The following is a 12,550-nucleotide window of genomic DNA, read 5'->3' as shown; positions in this document are numbered from 1 at the left end:
AAACCCCAGCTCTGCAGGGTCTGGGATGCGCTGATAGACCCCTCCAGGGCCCTGGGGGCCAGCCGCTAGGGCTGTGCTCAAGGCAGCTGTCAGGATGAACACAAAAGACCCTCAGGATTCAGAGACCAAATCCTTTGCTAGTTCAACTAAAACGACACACGCCATAGAGCAAGGTTAGGAAAGACGTCACCAAGGAAGAGGCTTTGAAGCCAAGTCTTGGAAAGGAGGACTACTTTTTCAACAGGTGGAAAGCAAAGGACCAGAAACGAGCAAGTTCTGCCGTCTTGCTGGAGAGCAGGGCAGTGACCTGATTACTGGGGGTCAGCAAGAGAAACCTGGCAATATGACCGATGGATATGGCAGAGGCCAGGGGCTGGGGTGATCCTCTTGGCTATCCCAGGCTGTGCAGCCCTGGTTGAGGAGACAGGTCCAAGGTGCTGGTCTGCACAGCTCTACCTCCCAATGCTACTGCCAGTTCTTCCCAACAGGGAGTATGGGAGGGTTTCGTACTCACTTGCCATGAGGAGAAGGCTCTGGGATGGTGGATCTGGAGGGGTGGGGAGCTCCCACAACCTGGGCCTGGGGCAGGAGGTACCTGAGGGAGGCAGACGTCCCTGTAAGCTCTGCCCGCGGCAGGCACTGGACGAGGACTCAACCATGGCCTTGGCAATCAGGGCCCCCGCCAGGGCAGCAAGAAGAAATGAGCTGAAGGGGCGAGGGGCCACTGAAAGGAGAAAACAAGGACAAGACACCGTCTGGAGTCAAACCCTTTATTGCCCTGCCCAGGGAGCCCCTCGCAAGGAATCTGCAGAGCAGGGGTGAGGGGCAGCACACGTCCTTCCCACAACTTGAAGTTAAGGGGGGCTGTGGCAGGTGGGAGGACACAGCTCCCCGACGGTGCTGGCTACTCTGATGGCCCCCGGCATCCTGGACCCACGGGGTGCCGTCACCCGCGTGCCGGTGTGAGGAGCCCCGGCACCTGGGGCTGGAGCCAAGCCTGTTTACACTGCTCTGGTCTGCAGGGGGTCACTCTGGGCACATCAGCATCACTCATCTCCCCAGACTGGCTGGGGGAGCCCCGGCCCGGCCCCCAACTGCAGGGGGAGATGGGCTCACGTGCTGGGGAGCCCAGGGAGAGGAGGAAGCGGGGGCTGCATGGACTGAAGGACACCAGGAGATGGGGCACAAACTGCCCCTAATGCAGCTTCGTGCAGACATCTGATCGGGGGCCCATCCAGCCCTACTAGGACATTCTAGAGGCTAGTGGTGAAGGGCCCAGGGCAGCTTAGTTTATAGAGACTTCTTAGTGTACTCCACCCACCCTGGGACCAGAGCCCTGGCAGGCGGATGCGCTCCAAATCCAGCTCTGGCCCCTGGGCTGCCTTGTCCAGTGGTCCAGATGTGCTCCCCTTCCCTGCCGGGCACTGGGCTGAGGCAGAGGGAGCCCAGCAGGCAATGGCTGGGGCAGCACTACAGAGGGGAGCTAAGGCCTTTCCAACAGATGAACAAAGAGGGCGCCTCAAGGGCGGGGGTCACAAGCCTGGGAAGGAGGGGACAGGGAGCTTCTTAGTGACCTGTGAGACACAACAAGCAAACACCCCCGCCCCATGCTCATCTTCAGCCCTTGTTCCATCCCATCTAGCCCAGACCCCTGGGTCAAAACCAGCAAACCCATCCCTGCCTTTTGGGGTGAGAAGAAAGAATCTGGAACCAAAAGGGGTGGCGACTGCCTCCTCAGGAACCTGGTGGGTTCAGGGCCATGAGGCAGCCATCACCGAAGGTTGAAGACGAGGCTGACAGTCAGGATGATGCCCAGGAGGAGGACGAAGGGCAGCCAGGTCTTCACGAAGGCCCCGACACTGATAGAAAGGAGAGAGAGGAGTCTGAGTGGGAAGGGCCTGGTGAGTGGGGTGTGCTTCACAGAGCCCTGTCTGCCCACCGGCCCAGATGGGGCTGCTGCCCCTAAGGAAGCTCCTGGAACCACTCCCTCACCCCCACACTTGGTCAGTCAAGGGAATGGGCCCAGCCTGGCTCGACACCGACTATGCAGGGCCACCAATTACAGTCCCGGGCAGGGGCCATTCCAGGTTCCTGGCAGACATCTGACACCTCACTAGGCAGGTACAAGAGATGTGTCCACCCTCTCCGGGTCTCAGTGCTCCATCTATAATCACCTCTCTCTGGGGGGTCTTCAGTCTCGGTGTGGAAGCCAGGCGGCCCTCTAATGAGGCCCACTGGGAGGGCAGGGTTCAGCAAGAGTTAGCGCAATGATGTGGCTGGAGCTGAGGGGTTGGGGGTCAGGGCTCCACCTCAGTCTCTCTGTGACCACAGTTATGGTCTTCTCTGGGGACCTCTAAAGGACTTTTGGACTTAAAAAAAAAGACCCCTAGAGTCTCTTTTTCAGAAGCTCTTAATGATGCATGCAGCTAGCGGGAAGCCTGGAAAGGCGGCCAAGTGGGACCAGGTGCGTGCCAGCTCCCAGGTGGGTGCGTCACTCAACCTCTCTGAGCTCCCTTTACCTGAGAATTGGAATAATGCCTTTGACCTTAGAGGTTGAGGCTGTGGCTTCAAAGGTCCCCCCAGGCCATCACTGAGGGCCCCCTGCCCAGAACCCTGCCTCTGATGAGGGAGGGTGGGAAGGAATCCTGTGGGGCAGTTACCTCCCCCTCTACTGAGGGGCTCCGTGTTCACCTGACCTGAGCACAGGGCTCTGTGGGCTCACAGCCTCTCTGAGGAGCCAGAATCATAACCTCCATTTTCCCAAGGGCAGTCGCCGCTTAGAGAGGCCAAGGCAGGTGGCTGAGATCACATAGACCTGGGCTTGGACCCAGGTGGAGCCAGACTTCAGCACAGCCACCTTCCTCTCCACCAGGAACTCAGCTAGTTACTCTAGAACCTTCACGGCTCCAATCAGCATCTGCTTTGTCCCTGTTGGCTGCAGGACTCCACAAACGGCCCTGACGGGATCCTTGGGAGAGAGCGGCCCCAGGGGTGAGCGGCGGGTGGACGGCTCACCTGACGTACTTCCCATAGAGCAGGCAGAAGAAGCAGAGTGTCACCATGTTCCAGTTGGTGCTGTTGTTATAGCGCATCAGGTTCAAGGCCAACGCCACATGTGAGTGGCAGTTGTCACAGCAGAGACTGTGCTAGAGATGTGGGAAGGGCTGGGTCAGGCAGGGCTGCGGGGGACCTCCCAGCCCGGGTCCTGCTGTCAGGAGCAGCCCACCTACCATGCGGTGCTTGTACTCCTCAGAGGCGTCGTGCACAGCGGTGTCCCACGCATTGGGCCCACTAGCATACACCTGAGCAGGGTCCAGCTTCCAGTACCTGGGAGGAGAGAGGGGGTTCTGGTCACTCAGCCTCACAAATGTTCCTGACGCCTGCTCTGTGCAGGGTCCTGTGGGTGCGGAAGCTGCGGGGGTGAGGCAAGACCAGGGCAAAAGCCACACAGTGGACACCGGGAACACGGTGTGACATGCCCAGTGCCCTGTGGACGCTGGGGAAGGTAGGGACTAACTCATTTGGGGGGTATGAGAGGCATTCTGGGGTGACATCTGCATCTAGTGTGAAGGAAGAGGGATTGGCTGTGCACAGCAGAGGGCAGCGCACGAGCAGAGGGAGAGGCACACACCCGTGCGGCCTGCACCGGGAGTTAAGAGACTGGGCACTGCTGCAGGAGTCAGAGGGAGGGACAGAGTCAGGAGATGCAGGCGGGGCCGCGTGCTGGGGGACTTGAATGTCATCCTGAGTTTATTCACAAGCAGCATGCTCTCTGTCCCTCCCTCTCCCACTCGGGAGCCTGGGGTAAGTCGGGAGAAGAGTCTGTGGGGGTAAAAGCTCACAGACCTCAAACTGGGTGAGAGCAGCTGTGCCAGACAGTGGAGCGCCCTGAGGGGCTCCAGCCGGGAATGCTGGGAGGGCAGGGCGCCCTCTGGCTGCCCCGTGGGCAACAGCTTGGTGGAGGAGCCTAGAGGCGGGGCCTGAACTGGGGCTGCGCAGGGGCTCCTGCCTGGAAACGGGTGCCCTTAAAACTGACCCCGAAAAGCAGCCTGGCGCAGACATCCAGCCCAGACATCCCTGGCCCACATTTCCACCTGCCTGTGGAAGTCAGCAGGGCTTGGGGAGCCAGTGCCCTGCTGTGCAGGCTACCAGCCCCTCCCCGGGGCCTGACTTAGCCGGGGCAGCCTCAGACCACAGGGGCTCTTCTAAGCATACTGACGACTGAGACACTGTCACCAGGCCCACAGCTGAATGGGCCCCCAAGACAGGAAAAATGAAGGGGTGCCTGGCTGGCTCAGTTAGTGGAGCATGCGACTCTTGATCTTGGGGGTAGTGAGTTCAAGTCCCATGTCGGGTGTAGAGGTTATTTAAAAAAAAAAGAAAAAAAGAAAACGAAGACCAAAAATTCTAAACACCCAAACATAGCAATAGGTGCCAGAGGGCCTGACTACTTTTATTCTAAGCAGAACTTTCCGAGTTCCAAGCAGTGCCTCCTTTACATCTTAAACGACTTGTTCACTCCCAAGGGGCAGAAGAATCTAGATTTTGGAATGAGACACCTAGGCGTGAGTCTCAGCTCTGCCACTTCCTGTGTGATCATGACCAGCCCCTTCTCTTTCCTCATCCTTCCAATGGAGCTGAATACAACCGCGTAGAGCTGAGGCAAAGTCTAGATGGTCTGTGGGTAAAAACGCAGCCAGGGACGGGTGCAGGAGATGCTTGGCACGGGCTGTATGCTCTGGTGGAGCCTGGCTATCCTTCCCCTCATCCCATCCTCAGGGTGCTGACTCCCGCTGTGTCCCAGAAGGCCCGGCCCCAGGGCTAGTCACATGGGTGCTCATCACTTACTTGACAGGCTTCCCGAAGGCCATGTTGTCTTCCTGTGGAAGGACAAGAGCAGAAGTCAGTGGAGGACCCGCATCTAGCCCAGCAGACAGACGTGATCAGTGGTGGAAGTGCAGTGACTAAGAAGGGGGTAGGTCAGGTGGGCAGAAGTGGGGTCTGGGCCCTGCTCTGGGGCTGGCACAGCATCTGAAGGGCCAGCAGCAGCTTTTCTGGGGGGAGGCAGCAGTGCGGCAGGAGTGCCCGGAGCGCGGCACCCAGACACCAAAGACTTGGAGTGCCAGCCACAAAGGCCCCTCTGTGTGGCTCCCAGGTAATTCTCTCACCCTCTCTGGCCCATCTCTGAGTGATCACAGGGAGGCAGTTTCCTTTGCAGTACAAATGACAACACCCTCTGACCTCCCGACCCGACAGTAGGGCCCACACGGGGCTCTTCCCTGTGTCTGGACTGCAGCCTGACTGCATCATTCAGGGCAGGCCTGGGGGTTAGGAAGGGGGCTGGAGAGGCTTCCAATGAGAGACATGTTTCACCCAAGCCCTAGACCTGCCACATAAGGGTAGGGGCAGATTCTGGGTTCAGAATCAGGAAGACCCAGCTGACAGAGCTGGTCAAAGATGAATTACCATAAAAATACATAAGAGTAAAAGACCTCTGTCATGTTAAGATGGTCATGACATCTATTAATATAACTAGGCTGGTACCATCACATCTCTTCATTCCAGCCTCTAATGGAGACGAAGCTGCACCCTGGCAATGGGCAGGACGCTGCCTGCTCGTCTGGAGCAGGCCCACTGTACCCATCTCGGGCACTTCCCAGGAAACAGACCTAAGAACACAGCTGGTTCATTCTATAAGCCCCACCCCCTCTTCTCTATGGCCACACCCAGGGAACCACATCAGCCTCCCCGGTGTCCCCACCTTGTGACTCCCACCTTCTGAAGGTCCAGAGATGTGGTTCCTGGATGGTCTGACTCTCCACTCTTGCCTCTAACCCCTACCCATGTCTTGGTACCCCAGGGGTGGGCAAAGGACTGGGTCAGTTACTTAAGAATCCTTCTGGCCACACTGCCCTCCTGGCCTGTCCTGGAGGCAAGAGAAGGGGGAAAGGGGTCAAACACTGGTGAAGAGCAGAGGGCCAGGGCGAGGACTGTCTGGTACCTGCATTCTCCCAGGCCTTGGGGAGACTGGAAAGCTGCCTCAGGCAAGACAGGCCAGCCTTCCACTGAAGCCTTGGAACCCACCAGAGGGGGGCAGAATGGGAACTCACCGAGACAAAGTAGGGGCCGGCAAAGTCCCGAATGACTCCTGTGGATGTGCAGATGCCCATGTGGCCGATGATGGGGAAAAACCACCTGTGAAAAAAGGGACAGGGAAGGGGCAGAGCTTAGGGGGTCTTTCGGCTGGTTAGACAGACGCTGGGGACACTCCATCCAGTGTGAGAATATGTGACTATACTGTCATGCAATGAGTGCCAATTAGGGTGGCTGGGGGGCTGGGGAGGCACAGAAGAGGGGCGAGTGCAAATGAACAGCACAATGGAATACCACTGCACCCCACAGAATGGCTAAACCCAAAGGACGGTAACATGGGGTGTGGGGAGGATGGGGGGCAACTGGAATTGTTCCTATTGCCTTCAAAAACTGACAATTACTCTATGCCTCAGCAACCCCACTTCAGAGTGTACACCCAACAGAAACCAAAGCTTATTATGTCCGCCAGTGCCACGTACAAGAAAACCCACAGCACCTTCGTTCAACATAGCTGGAAACATTTGTCAAAACTCACTGAACTGCACACTTAAAATGTATACACTTTATTGTATATATATTACATCCCAATAAAGTTGAATTTTCCCCGAAGTTTTTATGTAAATTCCAGCTAGTTAACATACAGTGCAATATCAGTTTCGGGTGCAGGATTTAGCGACTCATCACTGACATGCAACTGCCGGTGCTCATCACAACTGCCCTGCTCAATACCCGCAACCTGTTTAACCGACCCCATCCCACCCCCCAAGTAAAGCTGACTTTATTTATTTTATTTTATTTTTTTAAGATTTTATTTATCTATTTAATTGACAGAGAGAGAGAGAGACACAGCGTGACAGGGAACACAAGCAGGGGGAGTAGAAGAGGGAGAAGCAGGCTTCCCACGGAGCAGGGAGCCCAATGCAGGGCTCAATCCCAGGACCCTGGGATCATGACCTAAGCCGAAGGCAGTCGCTTAACGACTGAGCCACCAGGCGCCCCAATAATGCTGACTTTAAAAAAACTAGAAATTATCCATATGTTCAACAATAGTAAAATGAATAAGTAAATTAGGGTATAGTAATGAAATGAAATAGTATGTAACAATGAACAAAGAACACACTTCTGCTACACACAACACATATTCTCACAGACATTAGGCAGTGAAAGAAACCTTCCACGAAAGTCCATGCATAATACTCTGCTTATACGAACTACAAGAAGAGGTAAAACTGACCTATGGTGCTCGAGGGCAAAAGAGGGGTGATTTCTGTGGCAGAATTAACTGGCACAAAGGAGCCCTTTAGGTACTGGAAATGCTATCTTCACCTGGGTGACATGAGTATATATACATATGCAAAAATTCACTGAGCCATATACTTAAGATTTGTCCACTTTAGAGTGTATATCTCAGTAAAAAAGTTAAAAAAAAAAAGTGAGGGAAAGGCATTTAAACCAATCTGTGGGGTGCCTGGGTGGCTCAGTCGGTTAAGCATCTGCCTTCAGCTCTGGTCATGATCCCGGGGTCCTGGGATGGAGTACCGCATCAGGTTCCCTGCTCAGCAGGGAGTCTGCTTTTCCCTCTCCCTCTGCCTGCCGCTCCCCCTGCTTGTGCTCTTGCGCGCTCTCTGTCAAATAAATAAATAAAATCTTAAAAAAACAAACAAAAATCTGTGTGGGAGGGAAGGGTTTCAGGGAAGGCTGCATGGAGGAAATGAGGAAGTAACAGTAGGTAGAAGGATAAGGATAAGGACAAAAGCACGGTGTATTCCAGGAACTTAAAGTCCAAATTTAAAAAAAATCAAATCTCAGTTGGACCCCAATATGCAAAACATATAGAAACCCCTGATCTGTCTATAGTTGAGAACCAGGGCATTACTGGCCTAGGTGCTGAACAGACTGATCCGGTTTAAGGACTCACAGAGCGGGGGAAAAAGGACTCACTCCAAGGCCAGTGGCCAACTGCTGGTTTCAAAGCTGCACCCTGCTCGGGAGGGGGAGGCAAAACCTAGAGGTGCAGCTCAAGGAAGCGATCATTAGGGGCTGGAGAAGTCAGCAAAAACTTCACAGAGGAGGTAACTTTTAACCCTGACCCGTGAAAAGACACGATGTCATCAGGCAGAAAGCAGAACTCCGAAGCAGCCCAGGGCTGCATGTGTCTGGAGAACGTGAGGGGACAAGAGTGGAGGGAAGAGGGTGGCCAGTTCAGAGGCTATTCTGGAACACTGGCAAGAGATGATGGTGATCCTGACTACAGTATTGGTGGTAAGGTGGTGAGAAGCAGATGGATTCAAAAGATCCTTAAAAGGAACACTGGGTAGTTCTATGACCAATGGGAAAGAGGCCTTCCTAGGTCTGCTGCCCAGGCATCTGAAAGGATGGTGTGGCCAGAGTGGTCTCTCGAGAACATAATTCAGGTTCCATCATTCCCTTGCTTCACACCCACTGGCTTCCGGTTACACTTGAAATATACTTAAAACTCCTTCCAACAGTTTGGCCCTGCTTGTCCCTCGAAATCACCTCACCCCTCTTTCTAGCTACATTGCCTGCTTCTGATTCCTCAAACACACCAAATCTTTCCACCTCAATGCTCTTTTTCATTTGCATCCATCTGGAACACTCTTCCTCTAGAGCTTCACACAGCTGGCTGCTTCTCGTCATTTAGGCCTCAGCTTAACTGTCCATCTTCCTAGACCATGCCTTCTAGAGTAGCCACACACCACCCCAGGAAACCCAGATCTCATTACTCTGCTTTAATTTCTTCATAGTATCGACTACTATCTGAAATTAATCCTGTTTACTTACATGGTTACCGTCTGTCTTTCCCCACTAGTATGTAAACTCCAAGAGAGCAGGGATTTTTTTATTTATTATAGTCCCCAGAGCAGTGCCTGGCATGCAGCTGGAGCTAAGAATTCACTGACTGATAAATGATTAATGAATGAATGTCCTGAATTTAAGAGTGGAGTCACGCTCTGAAGTCAGGGCTGGGTTGAGTCTTGACTTTGTTTGGGGCAAGTTACTCATTCCCAACTTTCAGTGAGATGTGGATAGTAATAATTACTTCAATGTGGGGGCTATTGTGAGGAGTAAACAGGCTATGCTTGCAAAGAGCTTAACACACTTCCTTGCATTTGGTAGTTGCTCAATGTTGTTACCATGAAGTGTTCGATAAATACTTGCTATCTAATTGGCTGGACTGGCATAGAAAATGTTGCTACAGAGCTACAGTGGCCACAGGATGGGCACTCAGAATTATGGGAAAGTAGCTCCTCTGGCTTCTCAGACCCTGATCTCAGAACACGCGCCCCCCACCCCCGGCCTCCACCCCAGCTCCTTTCATCTGGTTGGGAGAAGGTCTGGGTTTGACCAGTAACCCACAAACCATAGCTGTGCCGGAAATCAGAGTAAAGTCTGGAGACAACAGCGGAGCCCTGAGCCTAGGGAAGCCACAGAGAAGAAACTTTCCAAGTATTTGTCAGTCTGGAAACTCCATGAAGGCAACCTCCAAAGCTGCTTTGTGGACTGCTGTCTACTCAGACCTAGTACATAATAGATCCTCAATAACTATTCAGAGAAGGAAGGAAGGAAGGGAGGGAGGGAGGGAGGGAAGGAGTTACTTCCTTCCCTGGAGAGCTCTACCTGGTAAGGTAGACTGTCTCAGTGGAAAGAGCCCCACGCTGGCTTCTAAGCCTTTATTTCCTCATCTACAAAATGGGGATGACAGTATCTATTTTCATTAGGTTGACATAAGGACTGAATAAGATAATGAATACAAAATGTTTAGAATAGAGTCCAGAACAGAGTACGTATCCACTCTTAGCTGCTTTTATTAGTAGCAGTAGCCATTATCTGGCTTTTCACGCAGAATTATCAACATCTCTGAGGGGGTGGACAGATCTTTGGATTCAGTTGTCTCCTCTCTGCTCCCCTTTCCAAAGACAGATGACAGTTCCTTGTGCCACATCTATTCCTAGCTCTGCACTCTAGGTCAGCAATCATCATGATGCACTACGATGGTTAGTTCATCTGTCTCCCCTTCCTGCTGGAGGTTTGACAGGGGGGCTACGGCTTATTTATCTTATGAACACATGCACATAGATGCCAACAGAAATGGGGTGTGAGCTGCTCCTGGCCCAGTGGACTGGGGATCATGGTGACTCCACCTCATGTTGCTATCAGCTCTCTGAAGAGCAGAGGACTCTATGAATGTGTGTTTTTTTTTTTAAGATTTTATTTATTTATTTGACAGAGAGATAGAGCGAGAGAGAGGGAACACAAGCAGAGGGAGTGGGAGAGGGAGAAGCAGGCTTCCCGCCGAGCAGGGAGCCCGATGTGGGGCTCGATCCCAGGACCCTGGGACCATGACTTGAGCTGAAGGCAGACGCTTAACGACTGAGCCACCCAGGCGCCCCTATGAATGTGTTTCTGAGAACAGGGAAAAACCAAAGAGATCTTAAGGAAAGAGACATGTTTTTAGTAAAACCGATACATTCCCTGACTATCCCTTCCAGTTATTCTCACCTTAACATTTTTTCTTCATAGCACTAATCACTATCAGTAGTCCTCTTATTAGCTTACTTGTTTACTGTCTATCTCCTTTCACCAGGATTTAAACTCTATGACAGCAAGGATATCTGCTTCATTTGTCACTTTATATCTTTATCACTTAGAACTCCTCTGGGCACAAAGGAGTCACTTAGCAAATGTGTTACAAGAACACTGAATGAATGAATGAATGAACACACTTTCTTAAAATTTTTATTTTTAAAGGATTCAGACTTGGATGCTTTTAAATAAGTGCATAAATATTTGAAAACACAAGCAAGTGAAGTATATTTTAACATAATACAAAAATTAAAGTCATTTTTGGATCATCAACATGTAAGGCCAAAAAGATGGTCCTTTCTCCACACCACTTGGCTATTTATGATAGAGGGAACCAATTTATCTCATCAGGTGAGGGGAGGTCGTCAAAAGAGAGCATGTTATGGAGTCAGAAGACTGAGTTTGGGATGCCTCTCCTCATTGGCATGTGAACCTGACCAAGACCTTTAATGGTACAGAGGAAGCTCAGCTTCATCATCTCAGAAATCCCTACCTTAGAAAATGACTGTGAAACTCAGAGAAAACAGGTGTGAAAGAGCTTGGCCAATTGTCCAGCACTGTGAGGGTTGTCAGGGCTGAAGTAGGAGAGCAAACCAGCTTCCCTGACCCAGGAGCTCCTCCTCCCTAAAAGGCAGCCGGACTACAGGAGCACCTGCTCTCTCTCCTGACAAAGGACGAGGCCATGGAAGGAACACTGCTTTGGGAGGCAGACACCCTGGGACCTAAATTCGCTTTAGAACTGAAATAGTGTGTGATCTCCAGCCTCATCATCCACGAGACAAAGGGTTGGACTCCCAGATGCCTGGGGGCCTTTTCAATGTTGACATCTCAGGAGGCAGTGTGGTCCCGGCCACACTCCCACTCCCGCCTCTGGACTCAGTCTTGCGTATAGAAGTGATCAGCAAGCATTTGCTCAATGAATGAATAAAGCCCTGAATGAATGAAGAGGTCTCCTCAGACCCGGTGAGGGGCCCCTCTTCCGTTCGCCCACAGGTCCTGCGCTTCCCAGCCACAGAACCTTTTCCGCCGGTCTACAACTGTCTTTCTCCCTGACTAGACCAGGTGTCATGAGGGCGAGGAGCGTGTCCCATCCGTCAGCAGAAATTGGCACCGCGTAGGTGGCGGGGTTCTGGTGACTGGGCGAGGGGTGCGGGCCGGACCCGAGGGAAGGGCTTGCAGCACGTCGAAGCCGGAGGCTGGCCCGGGGCCGCCCGACTCTACCCGTCCCCGGGCGGAAGCCGGGGGAGACTCACGTGAGCACCGGGATGGGCGTCCACACCACGCAGTAGGGAAAGCGGCTCCGTTCAACGTCCATGGCGCTGCTGCCCGAGCCGCTGAAATGCTTCTTGTCCGTCTCAGCCGCCGTCGGCGCCTCCACTTCCGCCATCCCCGGCGGGGGCGGTGGCGGCGGCGGCAACAGGAGCGGCGAACTCCCTTCCGCTTCCGCCATGCTGCGCGCGCCCCGCTCCGGCCGGCCCCTGCTTCAGCGCCGCTTGCCCCGTGGCGTCACTTCCCGGAGGTGGGGTCCGCCGGCTTCGCCTTCCCCCCGGGAATTGGGGCCGCGTCCCTCCGGGCCGGGCCTTCCTGGCCCCCTGCCTCGGCGCCGGCCGACCCCGCGTGTTTGCGCCCGCACGGCAGCGCTGAGGAAGGGATGCCCTCAGGCAGCGCGCAGTCTAGCGCGAGAGATTGACCGAGAACTTCGTAATTCAGTACGCTGAGGCCTCCCAAGAGGTGTTGTACAGTCGCTATTTATTGAGCGCTTCCTAGGTGCCAAGCATTTGACATACATTGTTTTTAATCCCCATAGACTGGTTCGACATGCGAATTTAGGTATTTTCCCCAGGTTACAAGT

At 53.4% G+C, this 12,550-nt stretch overlaps 1 protein-coding gene across 1 annotated transcript; it reads right to left on the bottom strand.

The window, feature by feature from the left end:
- Positions 1-763: 763 nt before the first annotated feature.
- TMEM222 (transmembrane protein 222) lies at positions 764-12,201 on the bottom strand. Its single transcript, XM_021683601.1, has 6 exons — positions 11,952-12,201; positions 6,111-6,195; positions 4,849-4,880; positions 3,231-3,327; positions 3,016-3,146; positions 764-1,859 (listed from the first exon to the last, which is right to left on the bottom strand). The coding sequence occupies exons 1-6, from the start codon at positions 12,146-12,148 to the stop codon at positions 1,772-1,774; spliced, it is 630 nt and encodes a 209-aa protein (XP_021539276.1). The 5' UTR covers positions 12,149-12,201; the 3' UTR covers positions 764-1,771.
- Positions 12,202-12,550: the final 349 nt, after the last annotated feature.

This window comes from Neomonachus schauinslandi, chromosome 4 (genome assembly GCF_002201575.2).
Source record: "Neomonachus schauinslandi chromosome 4, ASM220157v2, whole genome shotgun sequence".
In the NCBI taxonomy this organism is placed as follows: domain Eukaryota; kingdom Metazoa; phylum Chordata; class Mammalia; order Carnivora; family Phocidae; genus Neomonachus; species Neomonachus schauinslandi.
This window is presented reverse-complemented; position numbering and strand designations above follow the sequence as displayed.

Excerpts from the sequence above, each read along its gene's own strand:
- TMEM222 (XM_021683601.1), bottom strand. The coding sequence starts at position 12,148 with ATGGCGGAAGCGGAAGGGAGTTCGCCGCTCCTGTTGCCGCCGCCGCCA. Across the intron at positions 3,328-4,848 it reads GCCTTCGGGAAGCCTGTCAA|GTACTGGAAGCTGGACCCTG; the intron begins GTAAGTGATGAG and ends CTCTCCTCCCAG. Across the intron at positions 3,147-3,230 it reads AGGAGTACAAGCACCGCATG|CACAGTCTCTGCTGTGACAA; the intron begins GTAGGTGGGCTG and ends CCACATCTCTAG.